This window comes from Melospiza georgiana, chromosome 2 (genome assembly GCF_028018845.1).
Source record: "Melospiza georgiana isolate bMelGeo1 chromosome 2, bMelGeo1.pri, whole genome shotgun sequence".
NCBI lineage: Eukaryota > Metazoa > Chordata > Aves > Passeriformes > Passerellidae > Melospiza > Melospiza georgiana.
Window position 1 is genome coordinate 23,722,242 of NC_080431.1, and position 25,066 is coordinate 23,747,307.

At 39.7% G+C, this 25,066-nt stretch overlaps 1 protein-coding gene across 4 annotated transcripts in view; it reads right to left on the reverse strand.

Moving 5' to 3' along the window:
• The window catches only part of UBE3A (ubiquitin protein ligase E3A), a 56,598-nt gene extending 32,241 nt beyond the window's left edge, over positions 1-24,357 (reverse strand). For 2 of the 4 annotated variants that reach the window (XR_009116002.1, XM_058045204.1), the window contains exons 1-6: positions 24,264-24,357; positions 20,510-20,599; positions 15,009-15,076; positions 7,376-7,522; positions 6,652-6,770; positions 3,256-3,300 (exon numbers count right to left, since the gene is read on the reverse strand). Coding sequence is in view for 3 of the 4 variants with exons in the window: in XM_058045204.1 (XP_057901187.1) it covers positions 3,256-3,300; positions 6,652-6,671 (65 nt within the window). In the remaining variant the exon portion in view is untranslated. Of the gene's footprint in view, positions 1-3,255; positions 3,301-5,930; positions 6,013-6,651; positions 6,771-7,375; positions 7,523-15,008; positions 15,077-20,509; positions 20,600-24,263 lie in introns of all 4 variants that reach the window. The other 2 variants (XM_058045206.1, XM_058045205.1) reach the window with 2 other exon arrangements.
• Between the last annotated feature and the right edge of the window lie 709 nt (positions 24,358-25,066).

The following is a 25,066-nucleotide window of genomic DNA, read 5'->3' on the forward strand; positions in this document are numbered from 1 at the left end:
TTGCATGCTGATTTTCCTGCTTCTGTTTAGCTAGAGTAAGAAGAGCAGTGCTAGAAAAGACAAGCTTCCAGTAATAGCACTGCCCACACAGAGCCTTTAGAAGAGCCCTGCACACCAAACTGCCAAAGAGTCCACCCACAGCTGGAGCCCAGCCCTTTGTTCCAGCAGTGCTGTAACACCTTTTGCCCGCCTCAGCCTCTGGCCTCACAGCAAATGTGGGTCTGGCAAACGTGCCTGTGTATGGAGCTCACATTTTCCAAACCCCACTCTTTCCAGTGCAGTGTATCCCAATAGTAGGGGTGGATTGTGAGCTCTGCTTGGACCATACTGGTTTAACCCAAGGGACTTTCCTTCCCACTGTGTATTCTAGATCCAGTGTGCTTCTGGGAATATCATGTGCTGACAAAAGCATGACATTTCCTCAGAAAGGGCAACCCTGAGAACAGGTCTGTCCTGGCTATATGGAGCAATGCAGGAAGACAGGGAAAGGGAGCAAAGAACACAGTCAGCATCTATCTCGCAATCTTGTCTCAGAAAAATTGTCTTGCTAGAGTCATATTAAAAAACAGATAAAGGTTTCAAAATTGCAAAGAATCCCATCCTCAAAAGCAGAGAGAAGGAAAGATGAAAGCACAGAAAGCTGTATGAACACAGTCATACCTTTGCTTGATAAAAAGTCAGAAAAACATGAACATAAAAGAAGTTACTGTTAAATAATCAAATTATGTGATGTAGTGCTAAATCACACAGGTTTTAAAAAAGTTATATGAATCGAAAGGGAAAGTCAATGGAGATGTGTGACAGGAGCAGCCAGAAAATGCTGACCTTACCAATTCTAAGATAAAAGACTTGTAAATCTGAATCAGCACCAAGATGTTCATGTTCATCACATGGAGACCCAGAATTTGAAAAGCCTGGGATAAGCAAGACTTACATATGGAAGATTTTGCTGTGTAAGAATCTGAATATTTTCTTTAAATTTCTTTTCATGCAAACATGTGAAACATATATGACTATGCTCTTGGTATGAAGCTTTGCAATTCAAAACATGGAAATAAATAAAGTAATTACATCAGCCAGCCAGAGCAAAACCAACCATTCATTGTGCAAACAAAAGTCCACTTGCTTTAGTCCCTGCATTTACTAATGAATTTTAGGCATGTAAATAACATAGTAACTATTTTTAGCAACACAGCAGGCTTGCAGGTCACAACTCTACCATTCAACCTGCCATTCCACCTTATGTGGCAAGAGCAGCTATGCAGAAGAATTGCAAACATTCTCTGTAACAGGTGTAGTCCATATCACATTGTGATACAGTTCAAAAAACATTTAGTTTTGCAAATATACTGCATAACTACTCATCAAATATGTGAATTCCTTCAGCTTGACTGGTTCATATTTATTTTCGACAGATAGCTAAAATTTATGAAGTCAGGGCCACTCTGATCACTGGTGTACATAAAAAAGAAAAAGTATTCAGCTATAACACAGAAAAGCTTACTACTGTAATTTTTTTTTGTTCAGCTCTTCTTGAAGGCTTCTTGAAGGAAGATAATTCACACACACACAAGAATTGTTAAACTTCTAAAAGGAAAAAAACTTTACTGCCTTTTCCTTCTGATTTATGCTAGGTTGTTAAAGTCTTTGTTTCACACCAGTCTAGGTGAGTGCTGCTGATACATCTTTGCTTTAAATACATAAAAACCATTAATCCAACTGGTAACATCCAGAGTGGACTACAGCCAGCCTGCAGCCCTATTTCCTCTGTTTGGCTAAGACAGGGAAACTAAAGGACATAACTTGCTGCAGGAACAATAAACCACAATGCAGCATGGGCCACTACTGGAGCAGGAATAGGAGATTATGGCAGGGCTTTTACCCTGTGATCTCTAACACAGCAACACACAGAGTCCACACACCAACAGGCAGTCACCTTTCAGGTCAGGCTCCCTTGCATTCCTAAGAAAGCAGCTGGACAGCACTTCTGTAGCAGATGGTATGAGTGAGGGAAAAAAAAATCTGTCATACCAGGAGAATTGCTTCTCCTAGTGCAAGAAAAGGCTTCACTGCAGCAAATTGCTCAGAAAAGCCTTCACTGTTTCCTCCTCCTCATTTTTTAGGTATGCAGTCCAACATACGGGGGGGCTCACTGCAGTTTTGCTCCTCCTTGAGTTGGGCAGCTACAGCTGAGAAGTCCTTGAGCAATTCACACTATGCCACTAGGCTGCAAAACATCCTGAAAATGGCATCCAGCTCACGGCATGTACAACGCTAGACCGCTTGGGGGAAGGCGTGAAGGAGACAGTTTAAGGTCAGAGAAGAAGTTCATGGCAGAAGAGAAATGAACCCAGATCCTTTGAAGCCTCAGACAGCACACCAACTACTGGGCTACATTCCCTCTATTATTTTGGAACTTGTGCTGTTATCCAGAAGAGCAGTTTGTGGTGTTTCCCTGCTTGAGTTCTATGACAGGACAGTTTGAATAGCTAGAAAAGAATTTTGTTTGCTAACTCACAGAAGAATAAAGTCTCAAAAACCTTTTTTTGTTTTTAAATAGTCCTCTAAATTCCAGCAACTCCTTTGAATTTTGAATTCAAATGAACGTTTCAATCTACCACAATCTTGGTTTTAGTTCATCCTGGCTTCTAACCTAATGAAGACAGTTAAAAAGGTTCAGACCTGTCACCAAGATGTTCTGTGGTTTAGCAAAAGAGAGCTAGTTTTCTGTTTCTAGAAGTAACAGACATATAAATTCACCAAATTAAGTCACAATTTCTTTTTCTTAGTTCAACAATCCATCTGCCACAAGAGATACCAGCAGGTATTGTGCCTTAATACTGAAGTGTCTTCAAAGCCATGCAAGATGTTAGCGAATGGCAGGTAGCAATTACATTCCTTCTGTGAAGTCTGAATATAGGCTGTAAGATTTTTGACACTGTATTATGCTACCATCTACTGGTTCACGTTAAATTAAACCTCTGAACTTTCCCTCCAACTCATGCACTCTCCAAACAAAAAAAAAAAAAACAAACAAAAAAAAAACAAAAAAAAAAAACAAAACAAAAAAAAATTAAAAATCAGTTTCTACAGAGGTTTAAAATTGCAAAATATTAATATGAAATTTGCTAAGGTAATTTCACAGTTCTACTCAGCTTTTGTCTTCTTTTTACTAAGCAGATGCAAGAGCGACTGTTCTACATGTTCAGAACATTTTTATCAAGACAAACCAAACTCATCCAGTCATTTACTTACATTCGGCTAGTTTCAATGTTCTCAGAGTGTGGTTCTCCTGGTGATCTGCAAAACCAGACAGAAAACCTTAAGCACTGCTTGTTCTTTTAAGTCATTACAATATGAAGTTATGAAAGATGGAATGCAATGAGTGTATTATTGCCACTAAAAGCATCAACATTTTCATACTTGCAGATTTAACTTCTCAAACTCTAGAATACAGTTTATCACATAAAACATGATAGTATAATTAAGCTAAATTTCCCCAAGCAGGAGAGCATTTTTCCCCGTGCTTACGCAACAGGAGCCATTAGGGGAGAGCTCTGCTGGCAGTACTTCTGCATTCAGGCTGCACAGTGCTCCAGTTCTGGGCTAATTCTTCATAACCACTTCTGCAACCGAACGTGTACTCAAAGAATATCAGTGATCAACTGCAACCAACAAATTCTCTACAGAGCTGGACTCTTAGAAATAGCAGCTAAGAAACAGGGTCCAAAAGGATATCAAAACAAATCTCTTATCTCTCTCCACCTGAATTCATGGAGCTAATCTCACAGATTTCTGTTTTCTTCAACCCAGCCAAATTCAGAATTAAGTGTTATTGCCTAGCACAAGCAGCACCTGTGTTTAGCTTGGCAACCCCACTGACTTAATTTACAGACTAATTCAATGGGTATAGCTCCATACCAACTTAAAGCAGACTAAATTATAGTTATTTAGCTCCTCCTTATTCCCATCTCCCTTAAGACAGCACTGATCCAACTGTTAATTTTTTTCAGACAGCATTTTTTTTCCTCTCTTTGAGGCAGAACTTCCCCCTAGCCAGTGAGTTTGTAGCCAGACAAGCCAGAGGACAAGACAGTACAAATGCAGCAATTTTGTTTCCCATCATCTTAGGATGCCTTGAAATCAGACCTTATGGAACCTTTGCTTGGGAACAACCTTTGGTACAGTTGCCCAGTACTGCCATGCTGGAAATACTGTGCAAGGAGTGGAAACAAAGCACAGCCATTACAGTAAAACTCTGCAGCTTAGATGAACAAAAATGTCTTTCATGACAGCTCTCTAAAAACAGAAGTGAGCTAAAATCTGCAAACAGAACTAACTTTTTAGGTTTCACCAGAGTCTGCTGAGAGACTTCAGTTAGGACAGCTAAGCAGATTTTCCCACAGCTTTACAGGAAAAAAAAAATCAATATTTATAGCAATGCAATTTCTAGATTTCTCTATTTATTATAAAACTGTCTATAAGATTCTAAATGCTATTGGAAATCTCCACATGTAGTCTGATGCATTCCTTTTTCCTGCTTCATTGTGCTATTTTACTGGATGGTCTCTCCTACTAAAGTTTAGACTGCTCTCCAAACACACTACTAAAATTTCAGTTACTTTTCTGTAATACCAGATCTTAACAACTTTTTGGATTCTACTAAACAGACCCAGTGCCTAGAAGGCATTTCTGGCAGACAACTTATAATTCCCAGGTTAGCTGGATACTGTGTGGTGACAGATGATGCAAAACACAGGAAATTATTTGTTTGTATTTCACTAACTTATAAAATTTAACAGACACTAGGGATAGAATTCTGAACTTCCTATCCAACTAATATTACATTCATGCTTAAAATGCAAATACTCTTTAACTGGAAAATAACATAAAAACTGCCCAATCTCAAAATTTGGCCTCTATTTATTACCTCCAAATTACATTTCCCTTACTCATTAAATTCAGGACTGACAAGGCAGTTGCTGACAAAAATACTGCCCAGCAGCAAAACAAGTAAGAATTTCCTTTTAACTCCAGTGACCAAAGCAAACCTCTAAATGCTTAGTGAAAAGAATCTCAATTTTTTTCCCACTCATTCACCAGAGCATTTAAGTGTTAGAAGCTGGAATAGAAGAAAGACACATGTTTATATTCATACTGGTTAGCTCCTCTATTTACTTCCAGGACTTTAGAAAATGGTAGCAAAATGTCTGTACATTTAAGGCTCTGCTTTCTTAATTCCAGTATTGGGACATACAACACATTGAGGATTTGGGAAAGAGTAGTGCTTTTAGTTGCTACGAAAATACAAAGGAAATAGTGGTGTTAAAAAAAAAACCCATCAAGAATACCTAAAGCCTTTCAGCCTTTAAAATAAACAGCAGCATGAAGAATTACAGAAAAAGAGCACACTGGCATCTAAACTGTGCATATAAAAAAAGCAGCCTGGTGATCTGCAATACAGACATGAAAACAACTAGCAGTATATCCAAAATCTTTTCCTATCCTCACTATTTGTGAGAATATTATTAGGGCTGTAAAGAGACAAAGCAGTTCGGTATATGTTACTCAGAAAAAAAAAGGTTATGTCTATAAGATAAACAATATAAGAAAAAAAAATACCATCTAGTTGGGTCAAAAAAGGTTTAGTCCTCTAAGGTAAGTGGTTCTGCAGAACACAGGATGAAAATTCCTTCAGCTTATTGTTTTCTAAAACATGAACAGACCTACTATAAGCATGACTTGCAGAACAATTAATGGATATATTAATTCGATTTTAGAAGGTTTCAAATGACAACATAAGCACCTCATAAAATGAGCTTTCAATACTCAGTAAAATGAAGTGGAAGATCAATCTCATTACAGGAATTGTACTTGTTTGCTGAGAAGCTATTTATTTTGCAATACCCAATTGTTTACAAACAAGATACCTTGTTATTTCCCGTGAGCAGGCAACAGTATTGAAAAACAACTATATAGTACGGCAAGACGTCCTTTCATCATGCTTAAAATCTGAAACAAGAGTTCTGTTCAGAGAAAATCTCAGAGCAAATGCTCTTAAAAATTTCAGCTTTTAGATTGTAGATACTGATCACAAGACAACAACTAATCTGAATACTGCAGTATGAGCTCGCAAATTCAAACGGTGGCTCATTTCCAATAACACAGGGAGCAACTTCTCCATTCTACAAGCCACTCTTTTAATTTCCAGTGTACCTCTCTAGATGAGAAAAGTAACGGTATGCAAGCTCACACACACTTTAACATCATCAAGCCATCTGGATAAATACTTCAAAACAAGAACTGCACACATGCTTGGATAAGTATGCTAAACAGTTTATACAGAAATTCAGTATGACAGCAAAATCTACCAGGGACTTTTAAATGATAGCATTGTTCTTAAGAGGGATATCGTGGAGCACCACAGCGTTTGCTTGTATTTTAAAAAGCAGGCAAGGGCAAACTGAGAGAGCGTTGAAATCCCTGTCAGCAAGAGCGTAACTCAACTTTGCCAGCTGACTTATCTAAAACAAACAATGTAACTTAATATTATTTATAAAACTAACTTCAGGCCATACAAATTAAATACCTTAAAATAAACATTATAGTAGAAAAACTCCTGAGAAACAACCTGATATGCTTTTTGCTTACCTTTTACAAGCTGTGGCCATTCGGTGACATCAGGGTGATCACAATTTTGAGTCACTGATCAAAACCGAGTTGTTGCACCAGTCCTGTATCACGCTGAGCTAAGCATAAGCTTAACAATTCTAAATAAGCAAAAAAAATGTAGTTAAAAGTTCTTAAAAATTATTTTTAGCCAATTCTCTAAACAAAAAAATAATAAAAAGAAGAAAAATATTGATGCTAAGCATTGTTTTATCAGCGAGATTAAGACGTCCTTACATTCATTTATTGTATGGCATTTGAACTTCTAGAGTAACTCACTACAGTACAATCAACTGATAAACTTGAAAATTCAGCAACATATTTTTAGTCTAAAAAACCAAAAGCCATACCCATCTCTTGGACCAGTGCAAAACATCCAATGTCAAGACAACAAGGATTCAAGGATCTGGAAGTGTGTGCATAAATATGAACTGTAATTTGTAACTACAATAAAATTCTGGTAGAAGTGTTGCTGCTACAACTTGATTAACATTGTTTCTTAGCAAGCAAGGCTCTGTTGCCAGGGGAGCAACAAAGTAACCTGAACTTTGTTGTGTGCCTCTCCCCAAAAAGAATTAAGCTATAGATAAGTAAAAGTTTTAGAGGAGCAACCTTTGCTATCTGTGGTAAATCTTTCAGCTTCTTTGCTTCATTTTTATCATGTGTCCTCTCTCCTCTCCCTTAAATTTTCAAAAGTATATTTTACCTGTCAATTGTTTCCCGTGATCTGGCTCCACTGGTATAAATGGAAGGGTTGGTCCTTTACTTTGTCACGCAGGTGGCAGCCAATGATCACTCAGCAATACTCGTGCCCAGAGCGCCCTGGGACCACCCCAGCTGATTACTTCCATGGCTGAAAAGGAACCAGTTAGTCTCTTACCTACTGCTATTATCTACTCTAAACTAAAGTTAATAGATAAAATATTTCCAAACATAATCCTCAACACTCAATTCATCCCATTCTCCCTACCCCCCAGGCTCCTAAGTGCACTGGAGAAAGCCAGAAAGGAAAAAAGGTCTCTGAAGGAGAATCGGATGACAAACAGCATTCACTTTCTGCTAATATAAAGTTTTGATAAAAATTGCAATGTTAATATTGTATTTAGTAAATAAAAAGTCATCTTACTTTCTCTTTAAAGCGGTAGCTATGAAGACAGACCTCTATATAGTATACTGAGAAGTTTATTCCTGTGGTAACCCAGATGAAACCCCACATTTGCAGGTTGCCATGCAGCAAAAGCCTCACACAGAATGAAGGTGCACAAAGCTATTGATGGCACAACCACAGCTCTCTGCAACACCTGCAGACATAACAATCTGGTGCAAATACTAAGAGAGCACATCAGACAGCTTGAAATATTTAGTAAAAAACATTTATTTCTTTACTGCACCTTCTTTTGTGCTTCAGTCCAATGTATTACAAGAGTATTACAGTAAGATCTTAGCAAGGCTCATGATTTTCTAAAGTTTGTCAGAAAAGCTGCCCAGTTTTGCCAGTCTACTACAATTTGCCATTCTGCCACAAACTCTGACCAAAACAAAATTTGTCTTAGCTTCAGAATTATGCTTATTAGTTTTATCATTCATTGAGATAGGTAAAGTGCCATCTGTTGATTTTAACATCAGCAATATTTAAGTGTTCTCATTATAACACAAGTGCAGTTGACACAAGGAAAGGAAAAAAAAAATAGGCTACCAAAAATCTCCAAAACAAAACAGAGGTTCTCCAGTACCTATGTTTCATGGGTGTAAATTGTCAAAGTTCAACTGAGTCAATTCCAGGAACACAGAACAATGATTAAAAGTCAGTTGGAAAGGTTCCTCATCTGTCAACATTACAGAGCAGGGTAAAGACTTTCCATTTAATGTTTGTGACCATCAGCTGGTCCAGAAAGGCAACAACCCAAGATGCTGATGCAAAACTACGAAGCTGTAAAACACTACTCTGCTTATGACATTCTGATTAAGATCTGAAAACTTCCACTTTTAGGCAAGCCTTAGTTTTGAGGAACCAGATGCTTATTCTAACACTGCTTCTAGCACTTTGCCCAAGTAACTTTTAGTACACTGATCAGAGGACAGTGGTATAATCACTAAAGCCTCATTGGTTGGGAAAGCTGCATTCTGACTACTCTAAGTATCAGCTCACACTCTGGAGTGTGCCTGGCCAATGACTCCCTACATAGACTTGGTCCTACACCACCCAGACTATTGACAAAAATGTATTACTGTAGTCTTCCATCAAATGGAAGCATGATAGAACACCAGGCTGCCATCAACCTTAGTAAAACAAAGTTTTACTGAGGCTCTTTCATATGGGAGAAGTCATGAACGTGACTGACAACAGTGACAGAGCACATGAAGTGCTGGTGCTGGATTCAAACACCACTAGATTTTGGAATGTTAAAAAATATACTGGCAGCTCCACAGTCATAGTCAAGACAAGCTTATGCCAAGGCCTGATCCAGATCCAACTCTGTTAGTCTCATTTACCACACCACCAAACATAGTATCCAACAGCAGTTCTGTGATGGGAGGAAGGGTCTGAACTGCTGCAAATCTCACTGAGCTGAAGTAAACTCATCTAAGTTTTGTTGTGAAACTTCTACCTACAAACTGAATTTGTCATGGGTCAGAGCTTTGAGTCAGGTAGTTTCAGCATTTCTGATTTGTTGCACAGTACCTTAAACCTAGACTTACTGAATTGTGATCTAAAATTCTCATGCTCCTCTTCATCAGTCTAGATGCAAAAAACCTTAATGAATCATTTTTCTCTTTTATCTCCTTCTCATCCTACCTTTCCCACCTATCCTTGCCTTCACTCCTATGGGACAGAATATGATTGGCAATGATTCCCTAGCACAGATGAAAGAATTAATTTTTCTAAAACCTTACTCATTCATGCATCAGCAGAGTAGTGTCTGCTGGCAAAGAGACCAGCACGCTGGAACACAAAGTGGGTGGTGGAGGGGACTGCCATCAAAGATTTATTCTGAATATATTTCAAAGGACATTTGGCTGCTTGATACAAACAAGGCCACAAAAACCTCCAACCTGGTTAAGAGAGTCAAAAGACGCTACTTGATTAGGAAAGGAAAACTACACTAATGAATACACTAAGATCCTGGAAAATGGTATTATGAGTTGTGAATTGGTCTAAATCAATGGCTTTTCTGTCACAGGAATTTCTCTACAAAAAACCTCCTCTGTTTGTAACTTACCTTACAGAAGATAGAAACAGCAGCCCCAGAGCAGATATTTATTCATATTACTCAAACAAATTTCTCTGGTCCTAACTGTTATGATCAGCATGGCTTACAGCTTAGGCTTTTACAGGCACACTGAGCAGCTGAAGATTTGAAAGGAAGTTTGTGCCTATGGAGTGTGCCCAAAAAACCCAAGATGGCTGCCACGCTCTTTGGGACTGGCACATCTGTGCCTGCCTAGTGACTATTTACTAGAAGGAGAATCAACTAAGGCTGCAACTACACCTATTACAGATAGCAAGACATAAAGATATGTCTTCATGAAATTATGTATCTGAAGAACTTTGTGACTTCAACTAGCCCTCATCAAAAAGGAACGGGATAAATAATGTTTATGCAGTGATTTAGAACAACATCTATTTCTCCAAGATTGCACAGGTGAATATTTTCTTAAAAGTATGTTCCTCTCAACTCAAGGAGTTAAACAGTGAGTGAAAGAACAAGATGTCAGAAAGTTCAGAAGCATCAAAAGGGGCTAAAAGCAACTTTATTCCATAGTTTGATGAAAGGTATTGGCACATGTCCATAAACCTTGAAAGTCTACAAGCATGAGGCAAGAACAGGTTCCCAACTTCAACATACAGAACCTAAAGCCACATCCTGGAGATTGTAAGTACTTCTTTGTCAGCAACCAAAAAAAGGGCAAATAACTTTCAGGTTGGAATAATTTATTTAAACATTGTTACCTACATGGCTTCCCTAAATCTGCTACTATCCTTGGGTTATTTGATGGTCACCTTCTGTGAGAGCAATGCAGTCTGGCAGTTGACACACAGTATCTGAGGCCTAGGAAGATCCCCTAGAGAATGAACACTTTCCATATTTAAACTATAACTTCTGATTGCCTCATTGAAAGAGTGGCACTTGTAAGAATTTAAGTTTCCTTTACAAAGGAATTTTAACTACCTACCCAAGTAATCTTTGATCCAAATTTAATATTCTCTTTTGATCTATGATGAAAATTGTGGTATCTACCTTACCTTTCAGTAACCAGAATTTTAGTTGCTTAATTAAATACAACCATCTCTCTCAAGAATATGCCACTAAAGACAGCTTTCCAAAGTCTTCTGAAGAGTCCTTATGAATGCTCCAAGAATGAATTTAAATATTTCCAGAATGACTTTGAGTACCACAACAAAACAATCATCTATACAGTAAGAAACTGACGCCTAATAGGAGAGTGGGCCTTTTATAACTTGAGATTGAGTCAAATGTCCTGGAGAATATTCACCAAACCCCTAAATTCAATCTTAATTGTCATATGCAGAAAAGAAAAAATAAAGTAATGCAAATAGGCATGTTTGAGCCTATATTTCTTTATAAAGTTGGAAGTACAAATTACTTTTCTTGCCTGTATGCTGCTTCCAATGCAGAAAACATAAAACGTAAGTTTTCTTCATCTAATTAGTAGGCAAAACTATTACTGATTCTACAGTAAATAAAACAGCCACTAATACAACCTGATCATATAAATCCTAATGGGGCCAAAAAAAGTCCCAACCAAACACTAATAAGGCCTCTATATGATTTTTTTTCCCACTGCCCGGTAAGCTAAGCAATTCAACTAGTAAAAACTAATGCAAAATCACATGAGTTAGAAAACCAAAAGAATTGGGTTGTATCCTGGAAAATGCCAACCTAAAGTGACTAAAGCAGTCACAACTGATGCACAAGTGTACACATGCTCCCATGTATTACAAAAAGAATGACAGATATGGCTCATGAAGGGTCCCTGGCACAAAGCACTTCACATATCTTCCAAACTTAAACCCAGTTCTCCAATTATTCAGTACTCCTCAAAAGTGTTCCAGAAGTAGTAGAAAAGAGCCACAAAAACATCATGAAGATAGAAGAAAATGCCTTGTGATTAGACAATGAAAAGAGTTCAAAGTTAATTAAGCCTATCAATATAGATATTGGAAGAAACTAAGTCTTCTCATAGCACAAAAAGAATATGTGAAGATCTTCTAACTGAAAGAATGCATATAAAATCGTCATTAATAGAAACTGAAGGCCCATAAATTCAATTAGAGCAGGAACATAAGTATGAGAACAATTAACATGAATAAATTATTTGGGATGGGAATCTGAATTTGTTACTATCTTCAAATTAAAGTTAGTGCTACTCTGGAATTTAGACTTCAATAAAATCACAAGTTACTGAATTTCATAAAGGCAGAATTTTGTGTATCTCAGTACAAAGAGATCAAACATAGACTTACATAAAAGCTCCATCCTATAATATCTGTATACTTACTTTGCCTTGATTTCAATACTCCCCACTGTACTGGTTTTGGCTGGAATAAAGGTAATTTTCTTTATAGTAGCTAGTGTGGGGCTGTGTTTTGGATTTGTATTAACACAGGGTTGCTTTTGTTATTGCTATTCATGTTACAGCTTTCATAGAGTCAGGGCCTTTTCTGCTCCTCACCCCACAGGGAGGAAGCTGGGGGTGCACAGGGAGTGAGGAGGGTTCACAGCTGGGACAGCTGACCCCAGCTGACCACAGAGACATTCCATATTATAAGGCATCATGCTCAGTGTATAAAGCTGGGGGAAGAAGGAAAAAGGGGGAATGTTCAGACTTATGGCATTTGTCTTCCCAAGTCACTGTTACCTATGATGGAGCCCTGCTTTTCTGGAGAGGACAGAACATGTGCCTGTCCATGAGAAGTGGTGAATGAATTCCTTGTTTTGCTTTGCTTCGTGCACAGCTTTTGCTTTACCTATTAAATTATCTTTATCTCAACCCACGAGTTTTCTCACTTTTACTCCTCCAATTCTCTTCCACATCCCACTGTGTGGGTAGGTGAGAGAGTAGCTGTTGGGTGTTTAGTTGCCAGCTGGGGTTAAACTATGATATCCATAAATCAGGGAGTAACAGAAAAATACCTAATGTTTGCTCCCATTCCCTCCCCTCAGGCCAAAACCTAGAGGCCTGCATGTTATTTCTACTTTCTAAAGCTGCTCCTGCAACTTTGGACTCTAGATTTTGCCTTCAATATCTGGTTTTGGTTTAATATTTCAGTGAGATCATATACATATTTTGTTCACCTTTGTAAAAGCAGGAAAGATCCAAAATTATCTTTAGCTTCTGTGCTTTACACTTAGACCACAGGTGATTTTTTTCTTTCCACTACACACACCCCCCTTTGGGGTTTTTTTTTTGTTTTTTTTTTTTTTTGGCAGCAGAACCATTTGTTTCTATTTCAGTTACATTATATCTGTTACTTTAGGCTGCCTCCAAAATTATACACAGCTATGAACAAAAAGTCCTTTTTACACCAGCAGGTGAAAATCCAATCCACCTATTTAAATGTCTTTTACTAATTCTTTTATTGACTACTCATCATGTTAAGTTATTTTGCAGGTAAGTTTTACAGCTTCACTTCAGCTTTACTACTTAAACTTTTATTCCATCTGTCCTTTTGCTTATCCTCTATTTTGATTTCCTTTGCCACCCATCTTTCAAGCTGCCTTCCATGTAAAGCATCTTGCTGCTCACCAAGTTCTTCAGCACGTTTGTTTAAATATAATTGATATTAAAACTGAGCAACCATGCAGTTCTGTAGTACGACATTCAGCTTTTCTGATGTTCCATTAGTATTTATCACTAACAATTTGTGGGGATTAGAGGGCAATTCTTCATCAACTTATGAAGCACATACCACTACAAAGACTCTGCATACATACAGTGGCAAGCAGCTAAACATCCAGAAGAAAAGCAGCCAGCAGGCATAATGGCAATAAAGAAATAATGGCTTAGGTTTGAAGAAGAGCCATCATACACAGAACTGGTATTGACACTGGAGAGCAAGAAGCAGGTGGGTGGTCCCAGTGGTGCTGTGGGTGCAAAAATGAATATACACTACCTGCCAGATGCCTGCTAGAGTAAAGGACCAATCTATACAATTCTCTCAGGAACATCTGGATTGTGACAATGTAACATTGTAGCTTTTTGAGAGACTTACAATTTTTAATCAGTACATACTACAGCTAAAGTTTCGGCTTAGAATTAACAGTTTTATTAGAGCCTGTCTATAGTTTCCTATGAAACAGAACTTAAAAAGACATCAAACAACTGTTTTGCAAATTTGAGATTTCAAAACTTTAAGTATATTTCTAAGTTAATTATCTTGAAAAGAAAAATCCAGACATAAACCCATGGCACAGAAAACTTGGATCAGCTTCCCCACAATTTAAGTGGTTGAAAGAGAAAGTACACACATGGCTTAGGAAGTGTTATTGAAATAACTATGTACAATATGCATATGCATTAACAGACCTATTGAATATGGCAGAAAATTTAACTCAATTGTTGTTTTTCTCAATGTAGTGGTGCTAAAAGTTTCAAAAATTCTCAATGTACGAAGTTGCAGAATTACAGAACTTAAAAAGACACTACAGAGTAGTGCAGTAATACCAGGTGTTACTAGAGGACTACACCAAAATTCAGTTAGGAAATGGCAAACAAAATAACTACAAGCTCAAGTCCCAATCTTGCCACATTACACGTACATACTTTAGCTGGCTGGACATTTAAGAGCCTAGACAAAAAAGAGACACCATGTGCCATGGGTTTATGTTAACACTGCTAAAAAAGATTGTATTTCTGTATTTCCCAGCATTCCTATTTGTAAACTTGACTTACACTGATGATCGCCTAAATTTTCTGCAAGTTCTAAACTTATTTTTCAAGTCACAGCCTCACTATAAATATGTTCAGTAGCGAATTAAAAAAACCACAGATCTTACAGAAACACATCAGTTCTTAACCAATCCATGGAGAAATAAATGGATGGTAGCAGCATGATGATGAGTTTGTTAAATCAAAAGGGAATTCACCAGTGTTATATCATAAGTATTTATTTGCCCCAAGAAAAATCAAATAAGTCAGTTTTCTAGAGAATTATGATTAAGTAATAAATATCATAGTTAAAAAGGGAAAATTTAATGTGTGCTTCTTCCTGAATTAATTTTCAATCTTTTTTTAAATCTCAGTGAAGAAAAGTGTAATTATTTGTTATAACAATTATTAGCATACAAACAATGTAAGTGGAAACATAAACATACCATATCTTTCCAGAGCTGCAGAATCTTGTTCTTTCAAACTCTAAAATGGACTTCTACAGTTCTTGTACCTATAATGCAAAACATTACAATTCAGTTCCTGCACTATGCTTCACACTAATCTGAAGCTCCATACAACTTCAAGACAGTACATTCAGAAGTGTCTATTTGATTAGTCACAAATATGCAACTAAAGGAAACACAGAATCATAGAATATGTCTAGTCAGAAGGGGCCTACAAGGATCATCATATCAAACTCTCCACTTCTCACAGGACTACCTAAACCTAGACCATATAAAAATAAATCACACTTCTCATAGAAAAGCACAACAGAAAATAATTATTATGTTAGATAAGCTACAAAAGTGTGAAGTTCAAACACACATTTTTCCCCTGTAGTGATGCAATAGTTTTACAATTGCATTCATCCAGTTCATTATAAATACCAATTTCCTCTCTCCTTCCCGCCCCTTATTTTGTCCCTTTTTTTTTCCTTTTCTTTAAGAACTGGCATTTATAATAAGAAAAAAACCCAAACATTCAGGAGAAGTCACAGATAGAACCAAATCTTTGTTCTGGGTGCATCAAACTGCTGGAGTTCAGTATGCTTTTCTACAAAATCATTTTCAGAGAAGTCATATTTAACAAGGGACTAAAACATACTTTTCAACAAACACCTAAAAGCACAACCAGTCTCGAGGGAAAAGGTGACAGAAACAGACACATATGCATATAACTAAAGAAAGATAGGGGTCATGGACTCCCCATCACTGAAGTTGCTCAAAACCAAGTTGGATGGGGCTCTCAGTAACCTGGTCTAGTGAAAGGTGTCCCTGCTCATGGATGAGGCTTGTAGTTAGATTTTTTCTTTAAGGTTCCCTACCAACCCAAACCATTCCCTGATTCCATGAAATCTACTAACTACTTTCTAAAAAAGTTAGTAATTTGGCACAGAATATCACATTTTCAGCACTCTGAAGATTTAATACATAATTTCTTGGCTTAAAACTCTATTAAGAACAAACAATTTCAATGCAGCTGATTTAGGCTAATCTCCAATATAGATCAGGGTTCCCACACAGGAAACCTCAATCTGGTTACCTTAATTACATTTTATTTTAGAAGATGCCAAATCAGCAAGAAATCATTTGGTGTCAGGGGCCAAATTCTTTATCAGGAAACTGTAATGGGGTGATCCTGGACCAGTTTTGCCACTAAAGCTCCAACACTAACACTGTGAGCACACTCTTTTGTATTTTAAAAAAGTTAGTTACACAGGGCAGCCTACAAGTTTTGTGAAAAAGGACTGCTATTTCAACAAGCAATTCTACTAGTTATGTAGCTTTCTGTACAGTTAGGATTACTGTGTTAACAATATGCAACCGTGTCAATAAAACTTTCCTACCATTCAGAAAAAAACAGAAGAAAAATTCATCTAAATAACATGAGACAGTAACTGATGATTTTCCTATTTGTAAGCAGCACTTCCACTCCATATCCACAGCAGAAATCCAAAATACCTTATATTTTACCAAAGAATAACTCTTCATTTCCTGTGGTGCCATTAGACAAACTCAGAAGTATTCTGACAAATGCAATATTTTCACACCTTGTGTTGCAGGACTTCCAGATTCAATGTATGCATTTGCTCCTCTACAGACATAGAGCAGTGTCATCTGTATAAAATTCTCTCATTCTCCTCTAAGATACAGAAGCACAAATTTTCAGTATGCACAGAGTAGGAGGAGAGCACCAAGTACAGCTTGAAAAACTATTGCAAATACATCTACCAGGGTTCTTATGATTATTGCCCAGCAACAGAGACAAAAAAAAAAAAAAAAAAGGATTCCCAAAAGAACTGAAGCTATGGAGTAAGGTAGGACTGTACAACTGATAGAGGAAACCAGACCACAAAGGAGGAGATGTAGACAGGTTATTTGCATAATAATACACAGAACAGAAGAGCAAATCCAGCAACACAAAACTGACGTTCCTGGACTTCCAGTTCTTCTCCTTCAGTTTCTCCCCAACAGCTACCACTAAGGCAGATCAGAGTTCAGCAGTCTGCTAAGTCTAAAGTCTACATTCAAAGGCTACATGACAACACGAAAGGAAATAAGGCTAATAAGTCTCTGTAATGCTTGTCTAAAAGGAATGAAAATTATTTCATGAATAATGTACTTCAACATTCACCTCCAGTATACTTAATTAGCACTAAGCCACATCTGCCTAAAAAAATGCAAATGACAATATGACTTAAAGCTTGGCCAACCATATTGTTTCCACTCCACATTAAAAAAAATCTCAATCCATCATATGACTAGAGCCAAAAAAGCTGCTTGTTTACAACTATGTCATGCATTTTCAATAAGGAGACTTCAAGGCACACTGAATTATATTAAGACAGTAAAACACTGAATTAACCACACTGTTGCATACAGAATAACAAAGTATTTAAGAAATTAATTATAAAATACAAAAAAATATTTTGCAACTCTCATGTCTGGCCCAGTAAAAAATATCATGAAATAATCTCTATCAGGTGCTTAGATTATGTTTTGTGTTTACATCCTTCTTTCAATCAGATATTCAGGTTAGAGGAATCATGCAAATGGAGTATTTTTCTCATGGAAAGGACTCAATCTTTGCAAGCAAGAAATACCAGTGTTTCACAGAAGTGTTACATTCTCTCAGGAGCTCCCTTGTCCTTGAAATCTGATGGGATTCACAGGTTGTGGGGACTCTTAAGTATGTATTTCTATTGGCTACAATAAGCAATTTTTGCTACACCAGCTGAAACACAAGGTGCTGCTACTCAGTCAGTGTACACTAGTATACCTTGGACTTTCTAAAAATAAACCTGGGTGTACACACATAGTAAAACACAACATTCATCATCAAGACTTTGGACATGAGATTTCACTATGAAATAATAAGCAATCATTATCTGAGTATAGCTACACAAAAAAGAAAAATCAAAGATTGTATTGGAACCAGAAATTCTGAGGTAGTGACAGACCTCTTCAGGATTATCTAGCTTTACAGAAGTTTTTGATTCCTTTTAAGAAAAAGGCAAGTAACACATTGTAAAATAAAAATATTTAAAGTATTAGTTAGCTCAAACATACAACTAACCATAAAGCAAAACTCTTCTACAGCTATGATAGCCATTCTTGAAGTATGTTGACCTACGTGCCATTTGAGAAGTTGAGTTCCTTTAAGAGCCACTCCACCAGCCTGTAACAGCCCAAGCCTGCAGAGCTGCAGCTGCTGCAGCCTGGGTCCCTGGGAGCATACCAGAGCAGGAGCACACAAGCAGTGCCAGAGCTTGGGTGCCTGGACAAGCCTGGCACCTCAGTGCCCTGCAAGCTCTGCAATACAACAGAGATCACTCTTGTGCCTCCCCTGCACAAAGCTCCTAAGGGTAAGGGAGAGGGTGTCTGTCATCCAGACCTCCTCATTTTATCCATTTCTTAGGTGTAATGATTATCAAGGAAGTAATAAAAAGTCCTAAAAGCAGTCTGCTAAAGGAAGCTATGAACATAGTCTTCTCTATGGAGAGATGAACTAGCTTCAAACCTAGAACTCTAGCTTGGTCAGAAGTCCTGTCACAGTCCTCAAACAACACCAGAATGAAACACAAACTATGTGGACTAATCATTGCCAGACCATTATGCAACAGCCACCAAACCCAAACAGAGGTTCTGTAATTTTTTGCTTGTGATCCTACTGATTTATAGGCCACCAAGATCAAATTTCCTTTGGGTTTCAAACCACTCTTTAGTTTTTGATACTTAAATTTTGTCTTTAGTTGTTTAGGTCACAGCTTTGACATTCTGTCACATAAGGAAGGAACATGAAGGCACATGGAGGACAGGAAGATTTGAAGCAGCCAGCATGGCTTCACTAGGGGCAAGTCTGGCTGGACTAACCTAATGGACTCCTATGACAGAGTGACTGCATCAATGGACAAGGGAACAGCTACTGACGTCAGCTATTCGAACTTCTGAGGCCTTTGATAGGGCCCCCCACAGCACCCTTCATCCCAAGTTGGAGAGAGAATAGATGGGACTCTGGTGGATGAGGAACTGGTTGAATGGCTGCACACAGAGGGTAGTGGTCATTGGCTTAATGTTCAGATGGACATCAATGACAAGAGGTGTCCCTCAGGGGTCCATAGTAGGACCAGTCATCAATGACAGACAGTGGCACCTAATGTACCCTCAGGAAATCTGCAAACAATACTAAGCTGTGTGGTGTGGCTGATATGCCTGAGGAATGGAATGCCATCCAGAGGGACCTGGACAACACTGAAAAGCAGGCTCATGAGAACCTCACCCAATGAGTCCAAGTGCAAAGTCCTGAACCTGGACTGGCAACACCTGATATCAACACAGGCCAGGGGACATGGGAATTGGCAGCAGAATTAATTACAGAAGAACTTGGACATCCTGTTGGAAGGCCAGCCTTGTCCCAGCAATGTGTCCAGAATGTATCCTTGCAGTCCAGAATGTATCCTTGGCTGCATCAAGAGCAGCATGGCCAGCGGGCCAAGGGAGACCAGTCTGCCCTTCTACTCCTCTGAGACCCCACCTGCAGTGCTGCATCCAGGTCTGGAGCCTGCAGCACACAACAGGCATGGACCTGTTGGAGAAAGTCCAGAGGAGGGCCACAAAAATTATCAGAGGGATGGAGCAGCTCTCCTATGAAAAAAGGCTGAAAGAGTTGGCATTGTTCACCCTGGAGAAGAGAAGGATCTGAAAAGACCCATTGGCTTTTGTTTAGTACTGAAGAGGAACTTACACGACGGAGAAGGACAAACTTTTTACAAGGCCCTGCTATGACAGGATAAGAGGTAATGGCTTTTAACTAAAAGAGAGCAGATTAATATGATATCAGAAAGTAATTTTTTACAGTGAGGGTGGTAAAGCACTGGAACAGATTGCCTAGGGACAGGAGATGCCCCATCCCGGGAAATATACACAGTTAAGCTGGATGGGGCTCTGAGCAATCTGATCTATTTGAAAATGTCCCTGCTTATTGCAGAGGAATTTGGACTAGATGACATTTAAGGGTCCCTTCCAACCCAAACTATTCCAAGTCTGTGGGGAAAAAACAGTCATGCACTCCATATCAAGCAGTCAATGGTACATGAGTTAAAGTTGTCCTATACCCACCACCACTGTAACCCACCTCTGAGTGACAGTCCCACTTCCATCATGCTACATAAGATAAATGTGATTCTCAGGAGCAAGTTATGTTAGTACACAGAGCATGTTTTTAAAGTTATTTGAATGGATGCAAACAGCAATGCTTTTCAATGAAAAGTACTGGGACAGCTACATACTGTGAATGCCCTTTTCAAGCCACCAGATCAGAAAAAAAAAAAAAAAAGAATTCAAAGCTCTGCTTCACTAACTAGAAGTTTCTCTAAAAAACCTATATATACTTCTGTCCTAAGGAAATTCAAGTAGCTTCAAAAGAAGCAGATCACCCCTCTTACCTAAGACAGTGAAGTGAGGGTCCAGAAGGAAGCCACCCATTTAGCTCCACTCAGCAGAACAACTGCAGCTTCTCCTAATTCTTCAGCACTCTGTAAAACATGGGTAAAGAACCATGCAGGAAAGAGTATCGGTAAAGACTGACTTCCACCCCCTTCCTCCATTCAGCAGTTTGCATTATACAGGGAAGCAGGCTCAACCTATTAAAGTAAGTAAGAAGTAGTTAATGCTTCCTTTAAGAGATTCATTCATAAGAGTATTTGTTAGACAGAACTATAATAATATTTGATTCATAATGTAATTTTGCACCCAGCAAGTTATTTTGTCAATAAGCTCTATCCCTCCTAACCACAGGAAGGTGCAGCTATTCAAAAATAGCAATTTAAAGTGCTATTTAGTCAGATGTTACATTGCCAAACCTGAATCCTGAATCTCAACATTATTTGATTTTCACATTCTTCCTATGAGGTTATTTTCCTGAAGAAATGTGTCACCAGCTGCTGTAGTTACTGAAGTGTTGCTTCATTGCAAAATGTTACCTTTAGACTGTATTTGCTGACTTTCAGCTAACCAACCAGATATGTTACACACATTACTATTCCTGTGAACCAGCTTTTTTCCAAACTTTAATTCATGGGCAACACAGCTTTATGAGTCCAGCAGGCACTGCCTGCTAATACAAGAAGTTACAGCAGTAAATGTTAAGGTCAAAATATTTAAGGTGACAAAATTCACTTAAACACAAGATTTGCCCACTGTTGTTGTCTCTGGGAACCAGCTATTGAGCACAGCTTATAGAACTTCTGGGAGGGGGTATTTTTTTTTTTAAGTAAACAACATAGTCTAGATTTTTTTCATTACAGACCCTGATAGCAAATGTATTACTCCCCTCCTTCCAGGTACAAATCAGAATTTGATTAGTGACAGAAAACCTTTTAACACTGCTTCTCTAAAAAATTTGCAGCTACCTTAAATACACTGGATATTTCAGAAAACTTGTAAAACACACCTCCTTTGTTTAAAAATCAATAGATATTCATTAATTAGAGTGAAGACTTGGCCCACACTACCAGAAAGGAAGACTGATGCTGGAAATGAGATCTATGGCTAGATACTTTATGAATTATATTCCTTTTTCCCTCAATTGCATGTTCTATTTTTAAGAATTAGTGGCTTTCATCTTCAGGTGTATGAGTACACTGATGCAGGGAGGGAGAAAGAAATTTCCTACATTTAAAAGAAGATGAATTCTCTATGGACATTCACTAAGTAAACTAAAAGTAACAGAGGGGGGAAAAAAATCATTCCTGCACAGCAAAAATTAGGATGATGCATATTTACAAAAATATAAAAACTGATTAAATTCCGTGGTAAGCGTCATATCATGTACTATGCTAATTACTGTTCATAGAAAATGTTCTATGTTTAAACATGTTTACAATTAAACATGTTTATAACTTAAAACTCAACTCTGGTTAAGCAGAACCTGTGAATTCTGAGAACTAGTGAAGAATATGTCAACAAAGGACATAATCATAGCAAAACAAACATGATTTTATATTGTGTGTGCTGGGTCCTGGTGGTACACATGACATTCTATACTTTCAAAAGAGAAGTTAAATTATATGAAAAAGAACCAGGTTTATTTTCTCAAGTTGATTAAAACAACTGGGGACAATTTCCAGGTGCTCTAACAGGGACTCCAACAGACTGAGAACAACTCTAGGCGTGTTCAACATATACACACAGTTTTCAATTCCATTCATAAAAGAATCATCCTTCCCATGTTTTTAAGCAACAGCAGCAATTACAAAAAAGGAAAAGACCAGAAGTCTGGTTGTTATTTAAAAAAAAGGATCAAACCCACACAACTTTAGAGCTCTGAAGAGGACTTGGGACTGAAAAATTTAGGCTTTAAAACGCACTGCTGTTCAAGCCTGACTTTTTTTACCAAGCCACAGAAAGATATGCTGAAATAACCTCGATCAAATTAAATACTCATTTTGGTACCTGGCTTTTGTTTCTATATTCTTGGGAGATGCTCAAGACACTCCAATGAGGAGAAACAGTAAACACCTCTGATAAAAAAAATGAACTTCTTAATTCCAGCAGGAAAGATGCTACATTAAATAGCAAACACTTAGAGCGGAATGGAAGGTATTTGTAAAAGAGAGATGAAGCATCTGTAACATTGTACAGAAATAATTTCAATTAAAAGTATCAGCTCTGTAAATGTAACTAGTGGATTAGTCTTTCTTTCACTACTTTTCAGCACTGAGTTGACAGAATGATACTGCACTACAAAGTGTATCTGTTTTAAAAGACAAACACATGTAATAGTTTTCTCTGCATATCCATATCAATTTAGCAATACACATTTCATACTTTCAATTCAACACACTCAAACTGAGTTTTGCTATATTTTCAAATTTCTAAAGAGTACCTTCAATTGTTTTCACAATGAAAGGGCACAGCTATTCAAAGCCAACATCTAAACCAAGCAGTTTGTGAGAACTGCAAGCCCATTTTCCCACAATTTTCATTCTTATCAAGTAGTACACCTCTCTCCCCCCACCGTAAGTGCCTAACAACACAGTACAACTCAGAGCTGGCTTCTCCTTAGCAGGTAATCTAACTGGATGCTATTTGCATGAATTAGGAACTTAATCTTATCTTTTAGACCTCTCCCTTTCAAACCAGTTAGCTAGTCAAAAAAAAAAAAAAAAAAAAAAAAAAAAGAAGAAAAAGAGAAAGAAGATAAATTGACAATACAATCACGCAGGTCCTACTTTGTTAAGAAATCAAAGCTAAAATCGGGTACAATTTTCCACTGAGAAACTTTCTGCTAGACATGCAAGAAGCATGGTAAAACCCCTCTGAGAAGCTGATTTCTCGCAAGGCTTCAGGTTTACAGATTCTTACTGAAGCAGGTAAGTTCCAAGCAGACAGAAGGACCATCCCTGAAGTGATGTGTAAAACACACGCTTAGTCCCAGAATTAGACCAACACATTACACAGAAGGAAACATAAACAAGTATTTCCATTAATTGCAGAAAAAAGAAAAGGAATAACTATAAACCTATAAATTACAGCTTCTTGTCACTTAAAGGAGAATTGTGAAACATTTTTTTTTTCTTAAGCAGTAGTAACTGCTGAACGACCACAACACATCAGCTTACAAATTTACAAATCAGCGGTAAAGTGTAATATCCCTTCACAGAAATACTGTAGGTATGCTTAAAAACTGAAGCCCAAAAAGTCCTGCCGTCAGGAGCGACAGATCACATGTATCAACAAGGCGGCCTGCTCACAGGTTCAGATCCCACTCTTCAGAGGGTAACACGAGCAAAGTGATCAGACCCACTTTGTCAAGCGGGCCTTGGCCACTGGTTAAGAGACCCTCGCAGCACTTCCCATTCCCATTGCGACAGCACCGAGCCGTCCCATGCCCACGGCAGCCCCGAAGAGTAGGGACCGAACCGGGGAACTGAGGCAGGGGCAGGCTGGGTTCACCCAAGGTCGCCCAGCGAGCCGGGTCTCACGGGGGGCGGCAGAGGCTCGGAGCCGCCCGCCCGTCCGGCCTTCCCGGCGGCCCCGCACCCGTGCGGCTCACGGCGCGCAAGGCGAGGACCCCCGGGGCTGCCGCCTTCTCCTCCCCGGCGCGGGGGAGCTGCCAGGGCCGCCTCCCTCCCCTCCAGGGCCGGCGTGAGCCGGGCGCCATCCCCGCTCCCGGCCCTGCGCAGCGCTCACACCGACCTGGGCGCCTCGGCTGCTGCTCCCGGGCGCTCCTGCCGCCTCTGCCGCCCGGGCTCATGCGGGGGCCGCGCCGCACTCGGGGCCGGGCCGCGGGCGAGAAGGAGGCGCTGTTGCTGCCGGTGCGGCCGGAGCCGCGGCCTGGCGGGGCGGGGAAGGCGAGGCGGGCGGTCGGGCCGGGCCGGGCCGGACGGGCGCGTCTCCTCCTCCTGCTCCTGTGTCGGCCGGGCCGCGCTCAGCGCGAGCCCCGCTCCTCCATCTTGGGACAACGCGGATGTCGGCGCGGCGCAGGCTCGGGGCGCGCGGGGGGGGCGCGCGGGAAGGAGGGAGGGAGAGAAGGAGGGAGGACCGGCCGCGTCCCGGCGTGCAGCGCGGGCGGGGGGCGAGGCGAGGCGGCGGCGGCGGCGCGCTACCCGCCGCGGGCAACCATAGAGAGCAGCCGGGCCGCGCCTTCCGGCCGTGTGCACTCGCGGCGGCGCCCGGCGGAAGAGCGGAGCCGCGGCGGCGCCTGCGCGCCCGCGCGCTCGAGGCGAGGGCCGCCATGTTGGAAGAGGGCAGCGCGGGGCCGCGGGGCGGGGGCGCCGGCCAGGCGGGCGCACGGGGCGGGGCGGGGCTCGGGGCTGCGCGTGCGCTCGCGCAGGGTGCGGGGCGTGCGGCGCGGGTGGGGCGGTGCGAGGGAGCAGGGGGGTGGCCTCGGGTGTGGCTGGGCACACACATACATACTACCCACACGTACACACACATACACGCGCGTACGTATACGTGTACACAAGCATCTGCAAATATTAACGCATACACGTGGGTGC